Below are 21,371 nucleotides of genomic sequence, written 5' to 3'. Positions count from 1 at the left end.
CTGGACCAACAATGAAAGAGTCCTCACACTTACGTCACCCAGGGCTCGCTCCAGACATGATGTCAGCTTCATTAAGCTAAGAGAAATAGCAAAAGATTGAAGACTTCCCAAGGCATCAAACATTTCAGGAAATAACTGTTTAGAATAAGACATATGTTAGAATTCGTGTTCAATAAGTATTATTTCTCAAAGGCACAGTTCTATTAATGAAGTTCAAACCTCTGATGATTTCAATTGGCATATTTTAATGACTTTTTTGGTATAGGTAAACATTTTCTATATAACAATATCCAAAGAATCAGAGAGATGTTTAACTCGTTAGACGTTCAATATCTAAGGAGTTTTTGGAAAGTTCTTTATTTACTTAAATGTTTATTAAAAGCAATACATCTGGCGTAACTGTAAATTGAAAGGTCAAATATTTTGACCTAATCTTATTTCCCATTTTGATTAGTTCTTAAAAATAGGTAAACATAAGGCAGCTCAGCCTGCCACTTAAGGGAGCTACTACACAGGGAAAAGGGAACACCCTTGACCCTCCATTAGGAAATCCAGAGTATTTTAGAATTAGACTCTTTTATAGTTACTGCTCTACTGTAATAATTTAATGTTCCAAGTGAAATGGTTGGTTTGAACCAACCACCAAACCAACCATCAAGCCATCCAAAACAAGGTTTGGGCCCCAAGCAATTCCTCCTCCCTTCTATTCGCCCTCAACAAGCCAAGCATCCCCACCTCCGGTCTCCCGGTCCCACCGTCTCAAGAACACCTTACTACCAGTCTGTAAAGTCTTTCTTTTTTTCTGGAGCTGTCCATTTTTCTCTGTCCCAGGACGAGCACCCATGCACCAACCCACGTCCCTAAACCCCAATCCTGACACTGCATCCAAAAACTTCCTTTGGTCAAAGGATGTCTCAGCTCAGGCTCTGCGGGCTTTGCCAACAGCTCCAACTTTGCCTTGCAACACTCAAGCCTTCTTACAGCTGAGGGCCCAGAGGATGGAGGAGACCCCTTTAAAATCAGCAAGTACTAAGGACCTCTAAGTGGAATCTGAAGTCTTTTATTTCTAAAGGTTGTTAAAAAGCCGAACCTCTGGAACACCTGTCCACTGGAACCCCGATGAATATCGCGTCTCAAATTGCCCCTTGGTCAGAGACGACAGATGTAAGTGGACAGCCTGGCACACAGGGCCCAGCAGCCTCACGCTTCCCCCGTAATCCAGACCCTGGGCTTCAAGGATAAGAAAGCAAGTTAGTACCACAGCTCCACATCGTGTGATGCAAATGCCTAAATCATCAAAGAAAAAGGGCTTTAATTACGAAATTTCCATAAAGTTGGCAACCAGTTTATAATTGGACTTACAATAAAGATACTCATGTTGTTGAAAATAAGTTACATAGTGTTTATCTGCTTATAAAAGAAAAACTCTCATTAGCGAGTTTGAAAAATAAAGGTTCAAATATTTTTTCATTTTTTCAATCTCTTTATCTGTATATAAGTTTGTACAAAATCAGCTTCATGTTGTTATATATAATATTTTAACTTGACTTTTTAATGTAACATTATTAGACTATGAGATTTCCAATGACATTATTAATAATTATTATTATTATTTTGGAACGTATTTAGAATATGAATTTTTGGTTTTGTTGTTTTGATAAGTTTTGGTTGAACATTCACATGGTTCACGACCAAAAAATATAAAACGGTGAAAGCCTCCCTCCTGCCACCAGTTCTCCTTCCTATAGCAGCTACTGTTATAAATTCCTTGGGTGTATTTAGAAATATTTATACATACACAAGCAAATAATACATGTATGTGCTCCTCCTATTTTTTCACTCAGCCATACAGCTCAGAGAGATTTCTGGATCAGAAAGATGGGCCTCCTCACTCTTTTTCACCACTGCATAATATTCCCTTGCATGCATTTTTTTTTTTCCCATAATTTATTTAATCAATCCACTACTGCTTGACATTTGGCTATTTCCAGTCTTTTTTCTTTCTTTCTTTCTTTCTTTTCTATTACAAAATGCTGCAGTAACTTGGCACAAACACACGTTCATACCTGTGACTGGGCCTGTCTTGTACGTTCCTGGATGGAATTGCTGGGCCACAGCACATTCCCTTATAATTTTTACAATTATTATTATTTTTCCCATCCCACATCCCTACTTCAAAAGACATACAAGAATGCCTGGAAGACATTTAAAATAATTGTATATATCACTGGTCATTCTACACCCTTAATTCTTATGACTTCTATCTTCTTCCCTCTTCCACCTGGATCACAGGCCGTAAGCTGAGAGCCCCTCAGCCCTCACTGCCTCCCGACCCCTTCCTCCTCACACCTGGTTTTCAGAGCCCAGCTTTCCCTTAACTCTCCTATGCTCCTCTGCCTCATTCCCTCTTTCCACACCGATTCCTTTTCTCTTTCAAATTAAGGCTGTACTATAACATCTCCTAACCCAAAAAGCAATGAGCAGAGAGGGAAATTTTACAGGTCAAGACATTTTAAATGCAACAGTATTGACGGGCATTTGGGCTTCAGAGAAAGTACAAACCTGATTCTGTATAAACCACACAGTCTGTAATTGTCGTCCAGCATACTTCACCATTTTGAGTTACAATACTACTGATATCGCAATTTTCTCTGGCTTCAAACCCGAGTTTACAAATCATATCATATACTGAAGGAGAAAGACACGTGGTAATAGGATCCTCTATTAATATCTGAAATATAAAACATAAAACACTGTTTAATATGAAGTAAAAATTAATTTTAGTATATATTTAAGTCGCATGAAAATTCTATTCTGTCTATTCTGAGTATAGAATATACTCAGGTATAGCTACTGCGTTAATACACTTTCCGAATGTCATGAGAACTATATGATTAAAACATTGTGATTAAATGTTAACTAAAGATTATTTATGCAAATATTTCCAAGTAAATGCTTAAAGATTTTTAATTACTTTATTAATCATAGTATTTAAGAATTTACAGAAGCTCAGTATATTTTATGGATAGTGCCTTATTCCTTTCAGCATTCTTTTGCTATCCCAAAGTTATCAAAATAAGCATTTTTTAATGAGGAGTGGGAAAACAGAAAATCAAGCATAATGAGTTAAAAGAGAAGGAAAAACCGTAACTCTGACTCCCTATATGGTGTAAAAAGCAGCACACCACACTGCTTTTCCATGAAGGATTAAATAAAACCAAATTTTCATAATTTTCCCGACATTACATGAAGCTCATCTTATAAAGCTGCAAAGAGATCACATTCTAGGTCTAAAACTGACCTGGGGTCTTTATGTGATGTACCAAGTTCAGGGGTCTCTGTGTTCTAACATCAGTAAGTCCTGGCAGCTCCCTGATTTGGAAGCCAGCCAGCTTAAGTTCCTCCATCCCGGTCAGCATCACCCTGTTATCCTGCCCGCTATTCCTGTCCCCAAAGGCTTCACTTCCCCCTCTCAGGCCTGACTGTCAACCAATCCTTTCAGGCCCTAGCAGGTGAGGTGCTGCCCGAGAGACTCGTGTGGAATGTTCAGTGGTCCTCTGGGACACCTGCTCAGCCAGTCGGTGCACACCCCTAGGAGCACTGCGGGACGGCAGGGGAGAGGGGACTTGCTCCCGCTGCCTGCAGCCTGGGGCTTCCTGTGCGCTTCCTATTCCTTTGAGCACCGCCCTGCAGCAGCAGCTGAACTCAGTCTGCAGTCTTCCCGACACCTGTAGGCCCAGCTTTACCACCGAATGCCCACCACAGACACACCACCATGCGTCAGTGCCTTCCCTTCAGAACTCTGTTTCCCAGACTTGCCAGGCCCTTACACGTAGCTGGGCAGCACAGTTTCCTCCTTAGACCCCTGAGTTTCAGCCAGGCAGGGGCCCTCCTCTAAGTTTCTAAGCTCTAAAATTCCGACCACTTCCCTTAGCTCCCTCAGTCCTAGGGGGAGTGACTGCTTCCCGCAGCTGCCGTGTCCACAATACTACTTGCAGAGATCCCTTTTTATCCTTTCAGATAACTAGTTAACAATTTTTACCTAGTTAACTCTTTATACCAAATTATCTTAGTGCAAAAACTAGTGTGGTTTGTCTCTGGACTAACACAGAAATATAACTCTAAAAGGTCACATTCACATCAAAAGGGACTCCTTGCATTTTTAAAAAGGATTCGAACTCTAAAGGAATGAGCTGTAGTTCTGGAGTGACAGGTGACAGACAGAAATGATATTTCTGCACAAAAGCCCATCTACTCCACTAGCAGAATGGGCCCTGGATTTGGCACCTGAAGTTGTAAAAAGGGTTCCTTTTGGTTGTAGGCACTGGATCGACACACTTGTCCCTAAGACTCAACCAAACAGTAAGATCTTAGAGCACAGAGACCACGCCTTATACAATGCTGTAACCCCAGGACACAGCATAGACCCTGGCACACAATAAATGAAAAATAAGAGTTACATGAATGATTGGCTCCTCCTACCCTGAGCTGCAATACACCTCTCCAGGTCTCCAAGACCTTCAGATCTGAGGAATGGCTATATGCTACCCCTACCAACACACATACAATTCTACAAGTTGGCTTCTAGGTTAACTTTTAAGCCCATACTCTGTTGGACAATAAAATCCAACCTCAAATCAACAAACATTAGATGCTGCAATGCTCTGTCACTCATGACAATAAACACATCATCCTGTGTATTACACTCAGGAACATGCCTGTCCCCCCCCCAGAAGCCAGAAACCCTGCATGTTTATGTACATGTGTGTGCACCTCCCACGCCCTTTTTGATACTTCAGTGTCTCGTCCAGAGCAGCATGGGGTAGTGCAAACGGCCTGTGCTTGACAGCTAGAATGATCTGAGTTTGAATCCTTTCTCAGACTCTTTACCTCTTGCCTTGAAAACGTTACTTAACATACCCGAGGCTTTTAACTGTAAAGCGGTGCAAAATATTATCGCCTTCTCTGGTTGCAGTAATTAGAGATGATACTTGAAAAGCACCTGGCACACAGTACTCAGAAAGCAGCAGCTAGTGCTAAAACTGCTGACAGATGACTGACATTGAACTCCCCGAGGCAGGAATGTAAGTAAAATCCTTATTTTGAGGCAACCCCACTGAATCCGATCTACGGTCAGTTAATGAGACCCTTGTGATTTAGTTTTACGTTATCAAAATGGCCTAAAAATGTCCAATGTAATTCTGACTTGCAAATGTGAGCCAGAGGCGAGTATTCCTACACATACTTCCCACACTGCTCAGGGTACCACCTAGCGAAAACTTCCCTTGGGGCGAAAGCCAGTCAGAACAAAAACTATAACCAACGGCGCGTTGTGCGTGCACGACCCGGCCCCGGTAAACAGCTCCGGGCCGTGGCTGTCGCGGCCACGGAGCCTCCACACGCGTGCAAGGCGTCCCCTCGGCCCCCACACCACGTCCTCGCGGACTGCAGCCGGGACCTCGAGCCCCAGGAACGACGTGGGGTCGGGCGGCGCCAAGAAGCAGGAGGGCGGGGCGGGACGGGTCCAGCAGGCGCCACCCAGCGCAGGCACGGCCGCCCTCCGCCGCGGCACCGGCTGCGGCCCGGACGGCGCTTCCCGCGCCGCACCCCGAGGGGCGCGCTCAGGAGAACCGGCGACTGCAACTCTACCTCCATGACTTACGGCTCCTGTCCACGGCGCCGAGGGATGACGCAAGCCACGCCATGCCACGTCACGTTACGTCACGGCCCTCCCTGCGGCGCACTTCCGGCTCCCGCGGCGCAGGCGCGAGCGAAACCCTGTCGCGGAAATCGTCCGCGAGAGCCTGCGCGATGGAGAAGCGGAGCTGGAGTGGGAAACCGCCCTCGGCCGCGGCGCCTCAGCAGCCGCTGATGATGCCTCGGAAAGAGAGGAGGCCTAGCATGTTCGAGAAGGAGGCAGTGAGTGAGGAGACTCGGGACGAGGGCCAGCCCCTAGGCTGCAGAGCTCCGGCTTTTGTGGTGTAGACCCTAGACCACCGCGCTAACTGACTGAAACAGCTTCTTCAGTTCTCTTCAGATTTGTTCAGCCCAGGTTTCCTAAGAGGCGCTTTCCCCAGAAATACGTAATTTTAGTGTGTTTAGTGCCACCACACAAACCGCAGCTTTACCAGCCAGAAGTAGGTGTACGTGTGCTGTGCTTCAAAATAATAATAATAATAATAATATTTGGATTGGTTATAACAAGCAGAACAATGAGATGTTTTGAGTTTTTGTAAACAGCAGCAGCCTCACTACTTGAGGAACGTACGAGAAAGTTAAATTGAAAATAATTCTGTTCATTAACTTACTGTCTGAAATTAATGCAAAATGACATTCAGTTTTATTGGTGGTGTAACACCATGATTTCTGTATGAGCATAGTGTGAAAACCATTACAGTACAAAACTGTAATCATAGAGCTGGGACTTCTGGTCCACTTGCCTATAATTGTTTCTTTTCATACCTACTTCATGGGACCCGTAATCAACAGGATGAAGGAGAGATAATAGGCAAAACACTAATTTTTTTTTTTTTTTTGCGGTACGCGGGCCTCTCACTGTTGTGGCCTCTCCTGCCGCGGAGCACAGGCTCCGGACGCGCAGGCTCAGCGGCCATGGCTCACGGGCCCAGCCGCTCTGCGGCATGTGGGATCTTCCCGGACCGGGGCACGAACCCGCGTCCCCCGCATCGGCAGGCGGACTCTCAACCACTACGCCACCAGGGAAGCCCAAAACACTAATTTTTGAAGATCCTTATTTCAAATAACAGAATCCTTCCCAACCCCCCCCCCCAAAAAAAGTCATGGCAACATTTCAGGGTTCTAATGACTGCTCTTTGGTGTCTACATTTTACAGAGCAAAGAGAAACAAAAGGAGGAAAAATAAATAGGGCAAGTTCTCATAACCAAGCAAAAGCACAGCAAGGCCAGAAACCTTAATATATTGGATTTTAAATTCATGCTCCCAGAAACTTTGTTGTATTGCCTCGTAATAAGTCTGAGAAAAAGATAGGTCGCCTGCAGTAATGAAAAATATTTGTATTTTGAGGTGCCTTTTATAAACTTACTGTCTACTGAAGATCTGAAGTCTTGAAAAGTGAGGAAGTCTGAATCCAAAAGGAGGGACGACAGATAGGTTCACTTGGTATATAGGCCAGAATCTGGGGAAAAGGGAACATGGACCAAGGCAGTTCTTGCTTATTTGCTATGAATGTGATTAACCATAGCTGCCTTTAAAATCTGGGCTTCTACAGGTAAGAAATTTGAATTGGGAAGAGACTGAGAAAAGATTTCACAAATGCTCACTAAATGTGCCTGAGGGCAGTGAGTCACTAATTAGTCATTCCTAACTTTCAGGTAGCTGATTATTCTCATGATCCTGAGCATAATAAAGATTAGGACACACAATTTAATGGTTATAAATGTTTTTTGATTTTCTCTCTCGTGCATCCATTTATTTTCTTCTACTAGTAGCAACTCAGTTTTCCTTTGGAGAATTAACTAATTCCCTATTGGATAGAGTTTTGGTGGGACTGTCAGTCACCTTCCTTAACTTTGTGGTGAGGATGAGACCAAAACTAGGCTGATTAGATGAACTCTTCCTGTAATAATTAAAGAAAATGATTGAGGTTAATTTAAATTGAAGGCGGCATACTGAACTGCCTCAAGTGTCAGACTCTTTAGGCTTCTCTTCCATTCTGTGAGCTACTCCATATCTTTCCAATTAGTTATGTATATGGTTAACAAAATTCCGTGCTTATTGCTTGCAACCAAAGATTCCAAAACCATAAACAAATTACTGAAAATTGAAAACTTGGTTAGTGTCACTTGTCTACGTACATTTGAAAATCTTTAATACTAGCAAACAGGTTTTAGAAATACATTAATGTAATGGCATCTCATGACCATGCTCTTTTTTTTCTAGGATTGTAGGCTCAACATAAGGAAATGCCATATCAATAGGTTAAATAATTAAACTCAGATTGTTTTAGTAGATACCAAAAAGTTCTTCATATTTAAAGCCTATTTCTAAGTTTTGGAAGTGACTACAAAGATTTTTCCTTAATTAAGAGATAAAATACTCTTAATAAAGAGAATACTAAATCAGAAAGCCAATATATATATGGAAGAAATGGCAGAGATGTGAGTTTTCAGCATATTAGGATCTCTGATTGTTATTTTTAAACCACAAATGCATGCCCTATCCCCAAGGAATTCATTGCAGTTGAGAGCCACTATTAATGATATAATATAGTTGTATCCCTTGGGTGTATTGTGAGAGGAAAAGAAGATGGCAGTACCCTGGAGAAGCATTCTATTAATCAAAAAGAACAAAATAAAGATTTCATTTTTAAGAGGTTTGGGGAGCTATAATGCTTCTCTTCCACAACTAAAACATAAAGCAGTCTGACAGATGATTAAAACAGCAGGTTTATTTCTGATTAAGGACTTCTACTAGAAGCCAACTCCTACCAGAAACTACAGAAAATTACACAAAATGTATGAAGTACTTATTTCCACTGGCTGGATGTAAGGCAAGACAGGATTGTGATCTTTGAGAGATTACAAACAAGAAAGGTGAGCCCCAAGATTTCCCCTAATGTACTGCCTGGTGAGGGCTTCCAGCCCATACCTTATGGAGATGTCTCCCTTAGTTGAGAATGATTTGGGAGTCAGGGTAGTTCAGGGTGATATAAGAGCAGAGTATTAGAGAGGAGAGAGCTGTACAAACAGTTCCCAAGATCTGCAGAGGATTTTCCTCAAGTCTTCAGCTTAGTACATCAGTGCATCTGGTGAGGAAGTCAGGTGTGGCTAGAGAAAGAACCACCCAAAAGAAACAGAAAAAAATCCTTGGACTCACACAAAATAGTTTTTTTTTTTTCCCACCAGTAAGAATGGAAAACCATGTAAATCATAGGGCATTGGTTAGAGTGCTAAGAAGTGTATTGTCTAAGTATTGGGGGAAAAAGACCCTAGACTTAGGGTTTTCTCTAGTTCAGCCTATCAAAGCTTAAATTGGATTTTAAATTGCCTCGTAATAAGTCTGAGGAGGATTACAATGTTTCCAAGTTGCTACATTCTAGAAGAAAGCTCAAGAATGCATGTGGGAATACAAAAATATACAGCAAAAATGGAAGGTAAGATTCACAATATCTGGTATTTAATTAGCATACCTTCAAAGAAGCAGAATAGTACAACTCAAAATGGAGAGAAGAAACAAAACACCCAGAAATGATAAAAAGATAGTATAAAAGGACACTAAAGTGGTTATTATAAAATAGTTATTGTATTATATTAGTTTTCATCACATTAAAGCAGTTATAAAATACTGATATTATAAAAGAGTTAGTATGTTCTATTCAAGAATGAGGAGAGGGACTTCCCTGGTGGTCCAGTGGTTAAGACTCCATGCTCCCAATGCAGGGGGCCTGGGTTCGATCCCTGATCGGGGAACTAGATCCCACGTGCCACAACTAAGGATCCTGCATGCTGTAACTAAGGATTCTGCATGCCTCATTGAAGATCCTGCATGTGGCAACAAAGATCCTGCCTGTGGCAACAAAGATCCCGCCTGCTGCAGCTAAGACTTGGGCACAGCCAAATAAATAAATATTTTTTTTAAAAAATCAGAAAAGATTAAGCGTGGTAAATCCAAATCAGACCTCTACAGGTGAAAAATATAATGTTGGAAATGTAAAATAAACAGTGGAATTAACAGCAGATTTGACACTGCAGAGCAGGCTTAGTGAATTTAGAGACAGCAATAGAAAATCTGACATGAGCTATGGGAAATTTCAGGCAAAAACTTTTATTGTCTTTGGAGTCCCTAAGTGAGGAGAGGGGACAAACTGACCAAGACTCGAGAGAAAACTCAAATAAATAAAATCAGAGATTAAAGAGAAGAAATTAAAATTGATACCACAGAAATACAAAAGATCATAAGAGATCACTATGCCAACTAGTTGGACAACCTAGAAGAAATGGATAAACTACTAGAAACATACAACCTTCCAAGACTGAGTCATGAAGAAAGAAAAAATCTGAATTGACTGATTACTAGTGAGGAGATTGAATCAATAATCAAAAACCTACCTAAAACAAAAGTCCAGGATCAGATGGCCTCACTGGTGGATTCTACCAAATACTAAAATAAGAATTAATACCAATCCTTCTCAAACTCTTCCAAAAAATAGAAGTGGAGGGAACACTTCCAAACTCATTTTCAAGGCCAACATTACCCTAATACCAAAACCAGCCAAGGACACCACAAGAAAAGAAAATTATAGGCCAGTATTCCTGATGAACATAGATGGAAAAATCCTCAACAAAATATTAGCAAACTGAATTCAATAGCACATTAAAGAGATAATACAGCACGATCAAAGGGAATTTGTTCCAGGGATGCAAGGATGGTTCAACATCTGCAAATCAATTAGTGTGATACACCACATTAACAAAATGAAGGATAAAAATCTCGATCATTCAAATAGATGCACAAAAAGATTTGACAAAAATTAACACCCATTTATGGTTTTTTAAAAAAACTCTCAACAAAGTGGTTATAGAGGGAATGTACCTCAGCATAATAAAGGCTGTATATCAAAAGCCTACAGCTAACATAAAATAATGGAAAAACTAAGCTTTTCCTGTAAGGTCAGGAAAAAGACAAGGATGCTCACTTTTGCTGTTTTTATTCACATAGTCCTGGAATTTCTAGACAGAACAATTAGGTAAGAAAAAGAAATTAAAGGCATTCAAGTTGGAAAGGAAGAAGCAAAATTGTTGCTTTTTGTATATGACATGATATTATATATAGAAAATCCTAAAGACTCTACCAAAAAAAAAAAAACATTAGAATTAAAAAACAAATCCAGTATAGTGGCAGGACACAAAATCAATATAAGAAATTCTGTTGGGTTTCTATGTGCTAATAATGAACTATCAGAAAGAGAAATTAAGAAAACAATCTCATTTATGATTGCATCAAAAAGAATAAAATACTTAGAAATAAATTTAACCAAGGAGGTGAAAGACCTGTCCACTAAAAACTGTAAAACATTGATGAAAAAAAATTGAAGACATAATAGAAGTATATTTCATGCTCATGGATTGGAAGAATTAATATTGTTAACATTTCCATAGTATCAAAAGAACCTACAGATTTAATATAATACAATCCCTATCAAAATTCCAATTCCAATTCCAAAAAAAAATCTGATGAAAAAAGTGGGCAGAAGATCTGAATAGGTATTTTTCCAAAAAAGACATACAGATGGCCAACAGGTACATGAAAATATGCTCAACATTACTAATCATCAGGAAAGTTTCATATCAAAACTCACAACTGTTAGAATGGCTGTTAACAAAAAGACAAGAGATAAGTGTTGGTGAGGATGTAGAGAAAAAACATTTGTGCACTGTTGGTGGGAATGTAAATTCATGCAGCCACTATGGAAAACAGTAGAGAGGTTCCTCAAAAAGTTAAAAATAGGACTACCATGTGATCCAGTAATTCCACTTCTGGGTATTTATCTGAAGAAAACAAAAACACTAATTCAAAAAGATATATGCACCCTCATGTTCATTGCAGCATTATTTTCAGTAGCCAAGATATGGAAATGACCTGAATGTCCAATGATGAGTGAATGAATGAAGAAGATATGGTGTATATATACAAAAAAGAGTGAAATCTTGCCATTTGCAAAAACATGGATGCGTCTCAAGTGCATTATGTTAAATGAAATGTCAGAGAAAGACAAATGCCATATGATCTCTCTTATATGTGGAAGCTCACAGATGCACAGAACAGATTGGTGGTTGCCAGAGGTTGGGGTGTGGGGAAAGGGCTGGAGGGTGGGCAAAATGGGTGAAGGGGGTTAAAAGGTACAAACTTCAGTAAAATAATAATAATAATATGCTCAAGTGTGGTTTATTCCAGGAATGCAAGGTTGGTTTAACATTCAAAAATCAATGTAACTCACCGTATTAACAAACCATTAGGGATGAAAAATAGGATGGAAATTGGTAACATTTCTACCTAAATTAAAGCAGCTCACCCAGTCATGGGTCTAGCTGGATGATGACATATATCTAAGATGATGTCCTATCTCTGTAAAGCATATGCAGTGGTGGAACAGAAAATATGTACTACTTATAATTAGATGTCAAGAGGAGAGGTGGGGAGATTCTGCACTAAACATGCTCTTCCTCTTCCTAACTTGCTTATCGCATAAGCTCCCTCAGAGAGGAACAAATCAGAGGGCAAAGAAGGGGAACTATTGCTCCATAAGTTTCTGCCACATAGAAACATCAATGGTAGAGAATAAATATTTTCCCATAGTATTCCTGGGAATATGATGTTTAATGTATACACTTTAAACTACTGGTCTATGAAGTAAGGTGTGAAAAATGAAGAGGAGTGATAGAAATATGTAGAACTGTAGGAAAATCAAGATGTAATAAACATTAAAATTAATAAAATTTTAGTAGGGAACAATGGTATTTTTATGTTATACAACTCCTAAAAACATAAAATGTGTTTTTAAATCACCTTAAATGGGACATTGAAAGAATATCACAGGAATTAATGCTTCAGAATAAATTGAAAGAAATTCTTGTAATATAAAAAATTAATTGTAAATAAAAGTTCTTCTGTAAATGCAGAAGCAAACCATGTTCCTGGTTTGAAACGCTATTGTACACTTACGAAGTTATTTATCATTAACATTATTTATAAACAAGTATTTTAAACTATAAATTATTACCTCAGACCCTGATCTCCCTCTAATCTATTCACCATACAGCAGCCACAATAATCTTTTAAAACTGTAAACTAGAAAATATCACTTGCCCGTTTAAATCCTTCCACTGGCTCCTCATTGTTCTGAGAATAAGTTTCAAATTCCTTTTCAAACTCTTAGTCCTGCATGATACCTTTTTGTTTTTAATGTATTTATTTTATTTATTTATATTTGGCTGCGTTGGGTCTACGTTGCTATGCGCGAGCTTTCTCTAGATGCGGCGAGCGGGGCTACTCTTCATTGCGGTGCGTGGGCTTCTCATTGCGGTGGCTTCTCGTTGCGGAGCATGGGCTCTAGGTGCTCGGGCTCAGTAGTTGTGGCGCATGAGCTTAGTTGCTCCGCGCCAAGTGGGAGCAGGACTCGATCCCATTTCCCCTGCATTGGCAGGTGGATTCTTAACCACTGCGCCACCAGAGAAGCCCCATGATACCTTTTTAACCTTATTCTGTTACTACTATTTTCCTCACTCTAAACGATCCAGACACACCAAACACACGTCTATTCTCAGAACATGTTCTTTGTCCTTCCTATTCCCTGTTCCTTTTAGACTTCAGCCCAAACCGGACTGAAGGGACGTCTCCAACTATTCAGTCCAAATTAGGCCCTCATGATGAGTTTCTATCAAGTCATGTGGTTTTATTTGTATACCAATTACCACTATTTAAATTGGCTTATTCATTACCGTATATACGTTTTTATTGTCTGTCCTCCTCCCCACTAGAAGGATAACTCCATGAGTGCAGAGTCCTTGATTATGAGTTAATACAAGTAAAACAATTAATTCCTGGTTATTATAATGAAGTTCACCACTGTAACTTCAGAGCCTAGAGTACTTAACTGAAGCGTAGTAGCCACTAAATAAGTAGTTCTTTAAGACAGGTTGAATGTCAGGCAATAAATGTTGAATGTAAAAAGCACAGAAAGATGTATATACCAAATCAATACACTTTTGTTATCTTTTCAATTTAAGACTTAGAAATGTGTTATGTAAATAATTGTATTATTTATTCAAAGATAAAATTATAAGAAGACAATAAAGGATAATATTTTCATAATGTCAGGGCAGGGAACATGAAAGGTTTTCCTTACATACCAGTCTTCTAGCCACTCAGTTGCCCTCTCAGGGGCCACTCTTGTTTCTAGTTCTTTTGCATCTTCCATGGATGTTCTAAATATATGCATTCAAATTTGTGTTTGTGTGTATTTCTGTTTATAGATAAATAGATAGATGATAGCTATATTCTTTTTTCTTCTTTTACCAAATTGATAGCCAGAAATGAATCTAGGATTTAGCAACCACATAATCATTGAAGTCTTATAATGGATTTCCAAGCTTTGTGTCAGTCCTGTCCCATTGCACCAGGGTTCTTAAAAACGAAATTTCATTTTACAATTAAAAAAGTAATCTCTCTCTCTCTGTCTCTCTCTCCCTCCTTTCAGTATGCACAGATTTTAAAAGAAAGACTGAGAGAATCAATTCATGATGTTCAGTACGTAGAGCCACCATTTGATGACGCAATTGCTGACATAGGTAAAGAATGGAAGAGTACCCTGGCCAAACTAAAGTTTGCTAATTCATATAGAATGGAGCCATTGAAAAAATTCCAGGCTTATTCAGTAGAAGCGAAAGTCCAGCAGATATTAAAGGTAGGTTGATAGATACATATGATAGTAATATCTTAGCTTTGGGGGTTTGATAAACTATATTAAGATTTATGGCCATATAGTTACCCTGATTGATTTTTTTGTAGCTTTTATCTCTGAAAATATGAAAGTACTTTGGAGTCATACTCAATAATCTTCATGTTGATGCTATGATTAAAGCTAGACCAAAAGGAATATTCTTTTGGTATTTCATTTAATTCTTAATTATCCATAAATTATTTATCCTTCAGGTTCCATGTGTCTCCCGTATTTGGAGGAATGAATTAAAGAACACATATTGAGTATGTGTGAAAAATTGATTCATGATGACGCTAAAACATCTTAAGAACAGGCAGTCCCCAATTTATGCGTCGGTTTTCTTCTTCATTAAACCAGCTGGAATCTAAAGTTCATTTAGGACAGTGTGAAACTCAGACACAAGTTTTCAGGCTAGTCCAACAAAGCTTCTTCAATTTTACAAAATTAATACTGTAATACGAATACCAATATTAATTATGCTAGTGTTGGTATCTGAAGACTACATGGTTCAGATGGAAAGAATTCCCTTCACCATCTTTCCTAATAAAGGGCCAAATTAAAAACTTTAATTATAGAATGTTTGTTTAAGGGACCACTTTTTCTGAATCCCCTTTTCACCTTTGGGCACCAGGCACCCAGGATTTTTCTGATGACCAGATTCCCTTTGTGGGACTCTACCCAGCCTAATCTCCCTCCCCCACCTCTAATTTACAAGATGCACTCCTTTAGTAATCACTGATGTAAGCTAGCTATTGGGAAGAAAGCATATGTTTAGTTTATTCTGTATAAATGATTAATGGCCCTTTAATTGTATCAAAGTTAATTCTTAAATGAATTAACCTTTATTAATACGGAAGAATATTTAGGAAACCCACCCTCCAACCTCCCTCCACCACCATAGACATAGATACATTTCTAAGCTGAATTAATAATTATCAGATAATATTTGGTAAAGATATTATGGCTCATAACTTCAGGAAATAAATTCAATACAATAAAATAATTATTAATTCTCTGATCTAAACACTAATAGCAAGCATTTGTGATTGAGTATACATTTTGGTGTGTCACTCAGCCCTACTACATAGACTGAGTTCAAGTTTATTGACTATAGTAGAATTTCAAATTGTGTTTGCATGTGATAGCTTATAGAACTGCATTGAGCATGATGGGGTCTGGAACAGCTAATTGGAAATATAGGTGGAAGGCTAGGGGTCATAGAGAGGCCGGGGATTTTCCTTTGCGTTTAGGGAGCATTGAACACAGTTCTAGACACAGAAACAGTATATACTGATGGAGCTTATAGGTATCTTCCTATAGCACGTGCTCTTTATTTATTAAAAATGAACACTTAATGTAGATAAAGCCTGGGATCTCTTAGGCAGATTCAGAAGGGAGAATGGATGTCGCTAAGTGTCCAAAAGATTGAGCCAATTGCCTGAAGGAACTAAATTCTTCTAGACCCAGTTTAGATCCAGAACCATTCTAGGAGGGAACCAAAACCAAAAAATGGGTAATTTATTTGGTTTTACTTGCCTAGAAAATTACCAGGTAGGCATCCATTTGTTGTCATTAGAACTCAGAACATTGGTTAATTTATCATTGGTCTGAGTCAGTTAATCAAAGCCAGGCACCACCTGCTCACCAGCTGGTTCAGGTCTGCTTATGGTTTGTAGGAAAATGTAGTCCTTCATGGCCCACATCTGTCTCCCCGCCTGCCCCCAGCTATATATTAATTTAGTAACAAACATGAGAAATCTTTGATTTCCTTGATATTCTCCTGGAGGCCACAGAAAAAAGCAGTAGAGTGAGAAGCCATAGAAGCAGAATTAGAAAGAAGTGGCCTTTAATTTGTGGAGACAAGAAGACAGGAATAGGGACTTCCCTGGTTGTCCAGTGGTTAAGACTCTGCCCTTCCAATGCAGGGGGTGTGGGTTTGATCCCTGGTCGGGGAACTAAGATCCCACGTGCCACGTGGCCAAAAAAAGAGACAGGAAAAACATAATGCAGGCTCTGCTCCTGAATTTTAGCAAATACATAAATTTGAAAAACATTTAAGATTCTCTACCTAAGAATTCCTAGAAGCTTTGTTTTAAAATTCCTCTTGTGTCTCCCTAGTAACTGCTTGGCACAGTAATCTAGTAAAGGAAAACTTAAGCTTAAGGGTTGCTAATGAAGGGCAACTGAACATAATTTAGAAACCAAACTAGGGCCTCCCTGGTGGTGCAGTGGTTAAGAATCCACCTGCCAATTCAGGGGACACAGGTTCAAGTCCTGGTCTGGAAAGATTCCACATGCTGTGGAGCAACTAAACCCATGTGCCACAACTACTGAGCCTGTGCTCTAGAGCCCGTGAGCCATAATTACTGAGCCCACGCACCACAACTGCTGAAGCCCGCATGCCTAGAGCCCATGCTCTGCAACAAGAGAAGCCACCTCAATGAGAGGCCCGGGCACCACAACGAAGAGTAGCCCCTGCTCCCTGCAACTAGAGCAAGCCCACGCACAGCAACAAAGACCCAATGCAGCCAAATATTAAAAAATAAGTAAATAAATAAAACTAAATTTTCTTCAAAATTATTATTGAAATAAATTGGTAAACATATCAACCATTTAATATTACTTGGTTAGAAATATGTATGTTTTTCAAAAAGTTATATGTATTAATCAGACACATTTTCTACTTCAATTTTTGTTTAGAAAATATTTGGTTTGAAAATTAAAATATTTTTCTTAATTTTTTTAAAGGAAAATCTTAAAGATGTCAAATATGATGACAAAGTCTTCTCTCATTTGTCGCTTGAATTAGCAGATCGCATATTGTTAGCAGTCAAAGAATTTGGGTTCCACCGTTATAAGTTCATTATAAAAGTATTACTCATTCAAAAGACGGGTCAGGCAATCAATGTAAGTACCTCACTGATCAGCATCTACCAAGTTCAACTATGAGGTCTCCCCTCTAAGTGACTTGATATTTATTGCAATGTCTCAAAGGCACTTCCAGATCCTGAGGTGCATCTTGACTGAAAGGATAATTATGTGAACTATATTTTCTTTCACTATGAATTATTTGAAAAATACTAAGCTAGAAATGGTAATTTTCTGTTAATAATTTATTAAATTGTATGGGTATTCTGTTCCTTGACCATAACAGTTTTGACAATTTAATGTCATTTAATAATTGATTAACCAGTAAATTGATTTAGGGCACTAAATAATAGGTATAGGTACTGAGGAAAATACAGAAAATTATATGACATGGACCATGATTGCCAAGGAGTTTTTACTCCAGTCAAGAAAATAAAGCAACACAGTTTAGAGTGTAAGAAAATAAAATGATACAGAGAATGTAATAGCCTAGGTTTTAGCGTCCAGTTGGCCTGGATGTGAATCCTGGCAGCAACACACACTGCCTCTGGCCTGGACATAGTTTTTTCTTCTGTAGAATGGGGACGATAAAACCTACTTGCTTATCCGTATTAAAATCCTTAACAGAGTGCCCAGCCCAGAGTCCTCAATAAACAGAAAGGCTTATTTTTTTTATTCAATAAATATTTATTGAGCAATTCCTACATGAGAAAGGCTTATTACTATTACTTACAAGTAAGATTGCAATACCCCGAGAGCTGTGTGCGTTTCTAGCGAGTTGAGCGTGAGTGTGTGGGGTGGGACAGTCTGAGGGGCTCCATGAGGAAGCCTGGCAGGAGGACTTGGCTGGGCGGAAGGCTGCCGCCCACAGGGCAGTCAGCAAGGCTCTGGGGAGGACAGAATTACACCACAGCCTACGTGCACACTCGGGGAGCGAGACGCTTCTAGATAGTGACGAGTGCTCCACGGACGGAGTGACTACTTGGGATTGTCTGGGGACGGGGAAGGGCCTCTGATGTCTGAATGACAAGAAGAAACCAGCCGTGCCAAAGATCAGGGAGAATGTCCAAGCAGAGAAAACACGGAGCGCAGAGACGCTAAGATGGGCGAACTCGCTGTGCTTGACTAATAACCAGAGAGGTTGTGGTGTATTTAGGTAGCCCCACCCCAGAATTTAGCAGCCTATTTGCTCACCATTCTGTGGGTCAGCTTAGCCTGGATTAGCTGTTTAGATTTTCTGCTGGTCTCACGGATGCTCTGGTAGCCATCCAGTGACTCGGCTGGACCTAGACGTCCACGACAGCCTCACTCACAGGTGTGACAGTTGGTGCTGGCTGTTGGCTGGGGCACCTGGGTCCCCCTGCACAGGAGCCATCATCCTCCAGTGGACTGAATGGGCTTCCTTACATGCGGGGCTCCTCACAGCATTCCAGGAGGTGAGAGCACAAGACCTCTTAAGGCCTTTCTTGGAAGTTGCAGTGTTACATTCTTTTGCTCAGAGCAAGTCCCAAGGCCAATTCATATTCACAGGGTGGAAAAATAGACAGCCTCTTGATGGGAGATGCCACAGAGGGTTTTTGACCATTTTAGAGCCACCACAGAAAAAGATTATGTGTGGCTTTGCAGGTGAAGCAAGGAATTAGGGTTTCTCTTTTAACAGCCTGCTCACAAAGTCAATACCATTTTTTAATTTCAAGACAAACTTTCAGTCGAAAATCTTTTAAGGGTGGGAAGAATAATTCCTTATTACGGACTATAACACCGCAGAGTAGTACTGCATGCAGAACTACTAGACCCAGATTACAGAGTGCCTCCTGTTCCTGCCCCTGGACACTCTCTGCTAAGGGAGGGTCATTCTGTGTTAGATAACGTACCAGCTCCAGTAAAAGAAAAGATGGACCCAGGAAGCATCACTGTCAAGTCTTTTCAGCAAAGGGAAAATTGGACAAATTACTTTTAAAATATAACTTTCTGAGATAGTGATGCATCTTCTAAACAGTATCAAACATTGTATAGAGTTAAAAATTACTACTTAACATGTTCGATCTAAAGTGGGTCTTCTAAACATTTCTCTCATAGACTGCCAGCAGATGGATCTGGGATGTTGCGTGGGACAGCTGGGTTGCTGCGAAACACGAAACTGAAACTTACGTGGCATTGGCCTTAGTATTTGCTCTTTACTGTGAATAGCTTGTTACATGTACTAAAGAGTGTTTACTTCTCAACTTTTCAAAAATACATGAAATTTATAGATTTGTGAACCTCATAGTAGTTTTGATTAGCTATATTTTTATATCTCCAATTGAAGCTTCTTACTTGTATTCTTTTAACAACAAAGTTAAAGCTGGATTTCTACCTTTATACTTACTAGTTATCATATTTATTAACATTGTATTACCCCGAAGTATAAAAGTATAAGAGGTATATGTATATGCCTTTTTCATGTATATATACGAATACATGAATGCTTATGATGGATTATAATAGGGGGGAATTATTTATCATCCTAGTTAGGTTTAAGAAAATTAGAATTTGCTACAGGATATTATGATGCAACCTTGTAAAATGTCAAATTAAGTAAATGTTAAGATAGATTTTTGGAAAACTCCCAAAGGCAGATATTTTGAATGGTATCTTAATATACTACATGCATTCTTTTGAAAGAAGTCACCAAGTTTGAAAGAAAGATGTTGATATATTTAATACTTCCCTAACACCTCTCCCTCCAATCAAAACACTTCCAAGTGTGCAGTCTTTCTATTTGCTAGTCCATTAGTTAAGCTCTTTTTAGCTGCAAGAACCGAAAAACCTAACATAATTATTTTTTAAAAAGAAGAAAATTGTATTTCTCAGGCATTTGATCAAGGATCCGGGTTCTTTCTGTCATCCTGCGCTCCCCTCAGATTCTATGTACACGAGTTTAACTTGGTAGAATTAAACCATGTTCTCATGGCTTTATCATCATGATTCACTCCTTGAGCTGGGTTGGAGCTCACCTTCCCTGAAGCACACGGCCATGTGGAGAATGGACACCACTGTCAATCGGGGCTTCTCCTGCAAGGAGGCAGGGGGTGGGCTTGGTGAGCCAAGTAGTAATGTCTGTGATAATTCATACTATTTTCAAGTTATAGTCAGAACTTGAAAACGCATGCCAAACTTAATGGACAGTAAAAATACTGATTAGTTGAATAATCTATAAACAGGAAAACAGAAAGACAGAGGAGAGTTTTCTTTTCACTTGTGTGTTTTAATGCGTTGGATAATCCAGGACTGGCAGTTCCATACTATACAGCATAGACATGATAGCTGTAGCCCAAAGAATCTTTAAAACAGGATTTATTGTTTGCTAACTTTGGTCACAGAAAAATCAGTAATAACAAACCTACGAAGGGCTTCTGTTAAGCAATGATGACCTCAATGATGACCTCCTCAGGATAAGCACACTTCCTGGTATAGAGCAGATGCTTATAAACGTGACTTTGTAAAGTGAGAATTATGCCTTCCTCCTAGGGTTGGTTTGTGAATTAAGTGAGGTAATATATATAGTCAGGCACTTATGCCCAGCACTTAGCATAACCCTGGAGCATACCAAAATGAAATGTTACCTGTTATCATTCAGTTTGACAGCTCAGAATTACCTTCAGTTCTGCTTTCTCTTGCCCTTGTCCCAACCCCCATTCCTACTTAATTGTTAAATTCTATGGATTCTGTTTTTTTTTTTTGAAGTGACTCAAAATCATCCCCTTGGGACTTCCTGGGCAGTCCAGTGGTTAAGACTCCCCCTTCCGGGTTTCCCTGGTGGCGCAGTGGTTGAGAGTCCGCCTGCCGATGCAGGGGACACGGGTTCGTGGCCCGGTCCGGGAAGATCCCACATGCCGCGGAGCGGCTGGGCCCGTGAGCCATGGCCGCTGAGCCTGCGCGTCCGGAGCCTGTGCCCCGCAACGGGAGAGGCCACAACACTGAGAGGCCCGCGCACCGCAAAAAACAAACAACAACAACAACAAAAACACACTTCCCCTTCCA

At 39.9% G+C, this 21,371-nt stretch overlaps 2 protein-coding genes across 13 annotated transcripts in view; one reads left to right on the top strand and one right to left on the bottom strand.

Annotated features, from left to right (window-relative positions):
- Positions 1-5,716, bottom strand: part of ERMARD (ER membrane associated RNA degradation) — a 30,267-nt gene extending 24,551 nt beyond the window's left edge. For 5 of the 12 annotated variants that reach the window (XR_009558851.1, XM_060283936.1, XM_030852905.2 and 2 more), the window contains exons 1-4: positions 5,650-5,716; positions 2,563-2,731; positions 1,091-1,230; positions 34-135 (exon numbers count right to left, since the gene is read on the bottom strand). Coding sequence is in view for 11 of the 12 variants with exons in the window: in XM_060283936.1 (XP_060139919.1) it covers positions 34-135; positions 1,091-1,230; positions 2,563-2,731; positions 5,650-5,655 (417 nt within the window). In the remaining variant the exon portion in view is untranslated. Of the gene's footprint in view, positions 1-33; positions 136-1,090; positions 2,732-3,301; positions 4,897-4,920; positions 5,543-5,649 lie in introns of those variants that run through there. The other 7 variants (XM_060283940.2, XM_060283942.1, XM_070043510.1 and 4 more) reach the window with 6 other exon arrangements.
- A 73-nt stretch (positions 5,717-5,789) lies between these two features.
- Positions 5,790-20,502, top strand: DYNLT2 (dynein light chain Tctex-type 2). Its single transcript, XM_070043497.1, has 4 exons — positions 5,790-5,919; positions 14,238-14,444; positions 17,229-17,387; positions 19,428-20,502. The coding sequence occupies exons 1-4, from the start codon at positions 5,812-5,814 to the stop codon at positions 19,536-19,538; spliced, it is 585 nt and encodes a 194-aa protein (XP_069899598.1). The 5' UTR covers positions 5,790-5,811; the 3' UTR covers positions 19,539-20,502.
- The last annotated feature ends 869 nt before the right edge of the window (positions 20,503-21,371 follow it).

The sequence above is a fragment of the Globicephala melas genome, chromosome 14 (assembly GCF_963455315.2).
Source record: "Globicephala melas chromosome 14, mGloMel1.2, whole genome shotgun sequence".
Lineage (NCBI taxonomy): Eukaryota > Metazoa > Chordata > Mammalia > Artiodactyla > Delphinidae > Globicephala > Globicephala melas.
This window is presented reverse-complemented; position numbering and strand designations above follow the sequence as displayed.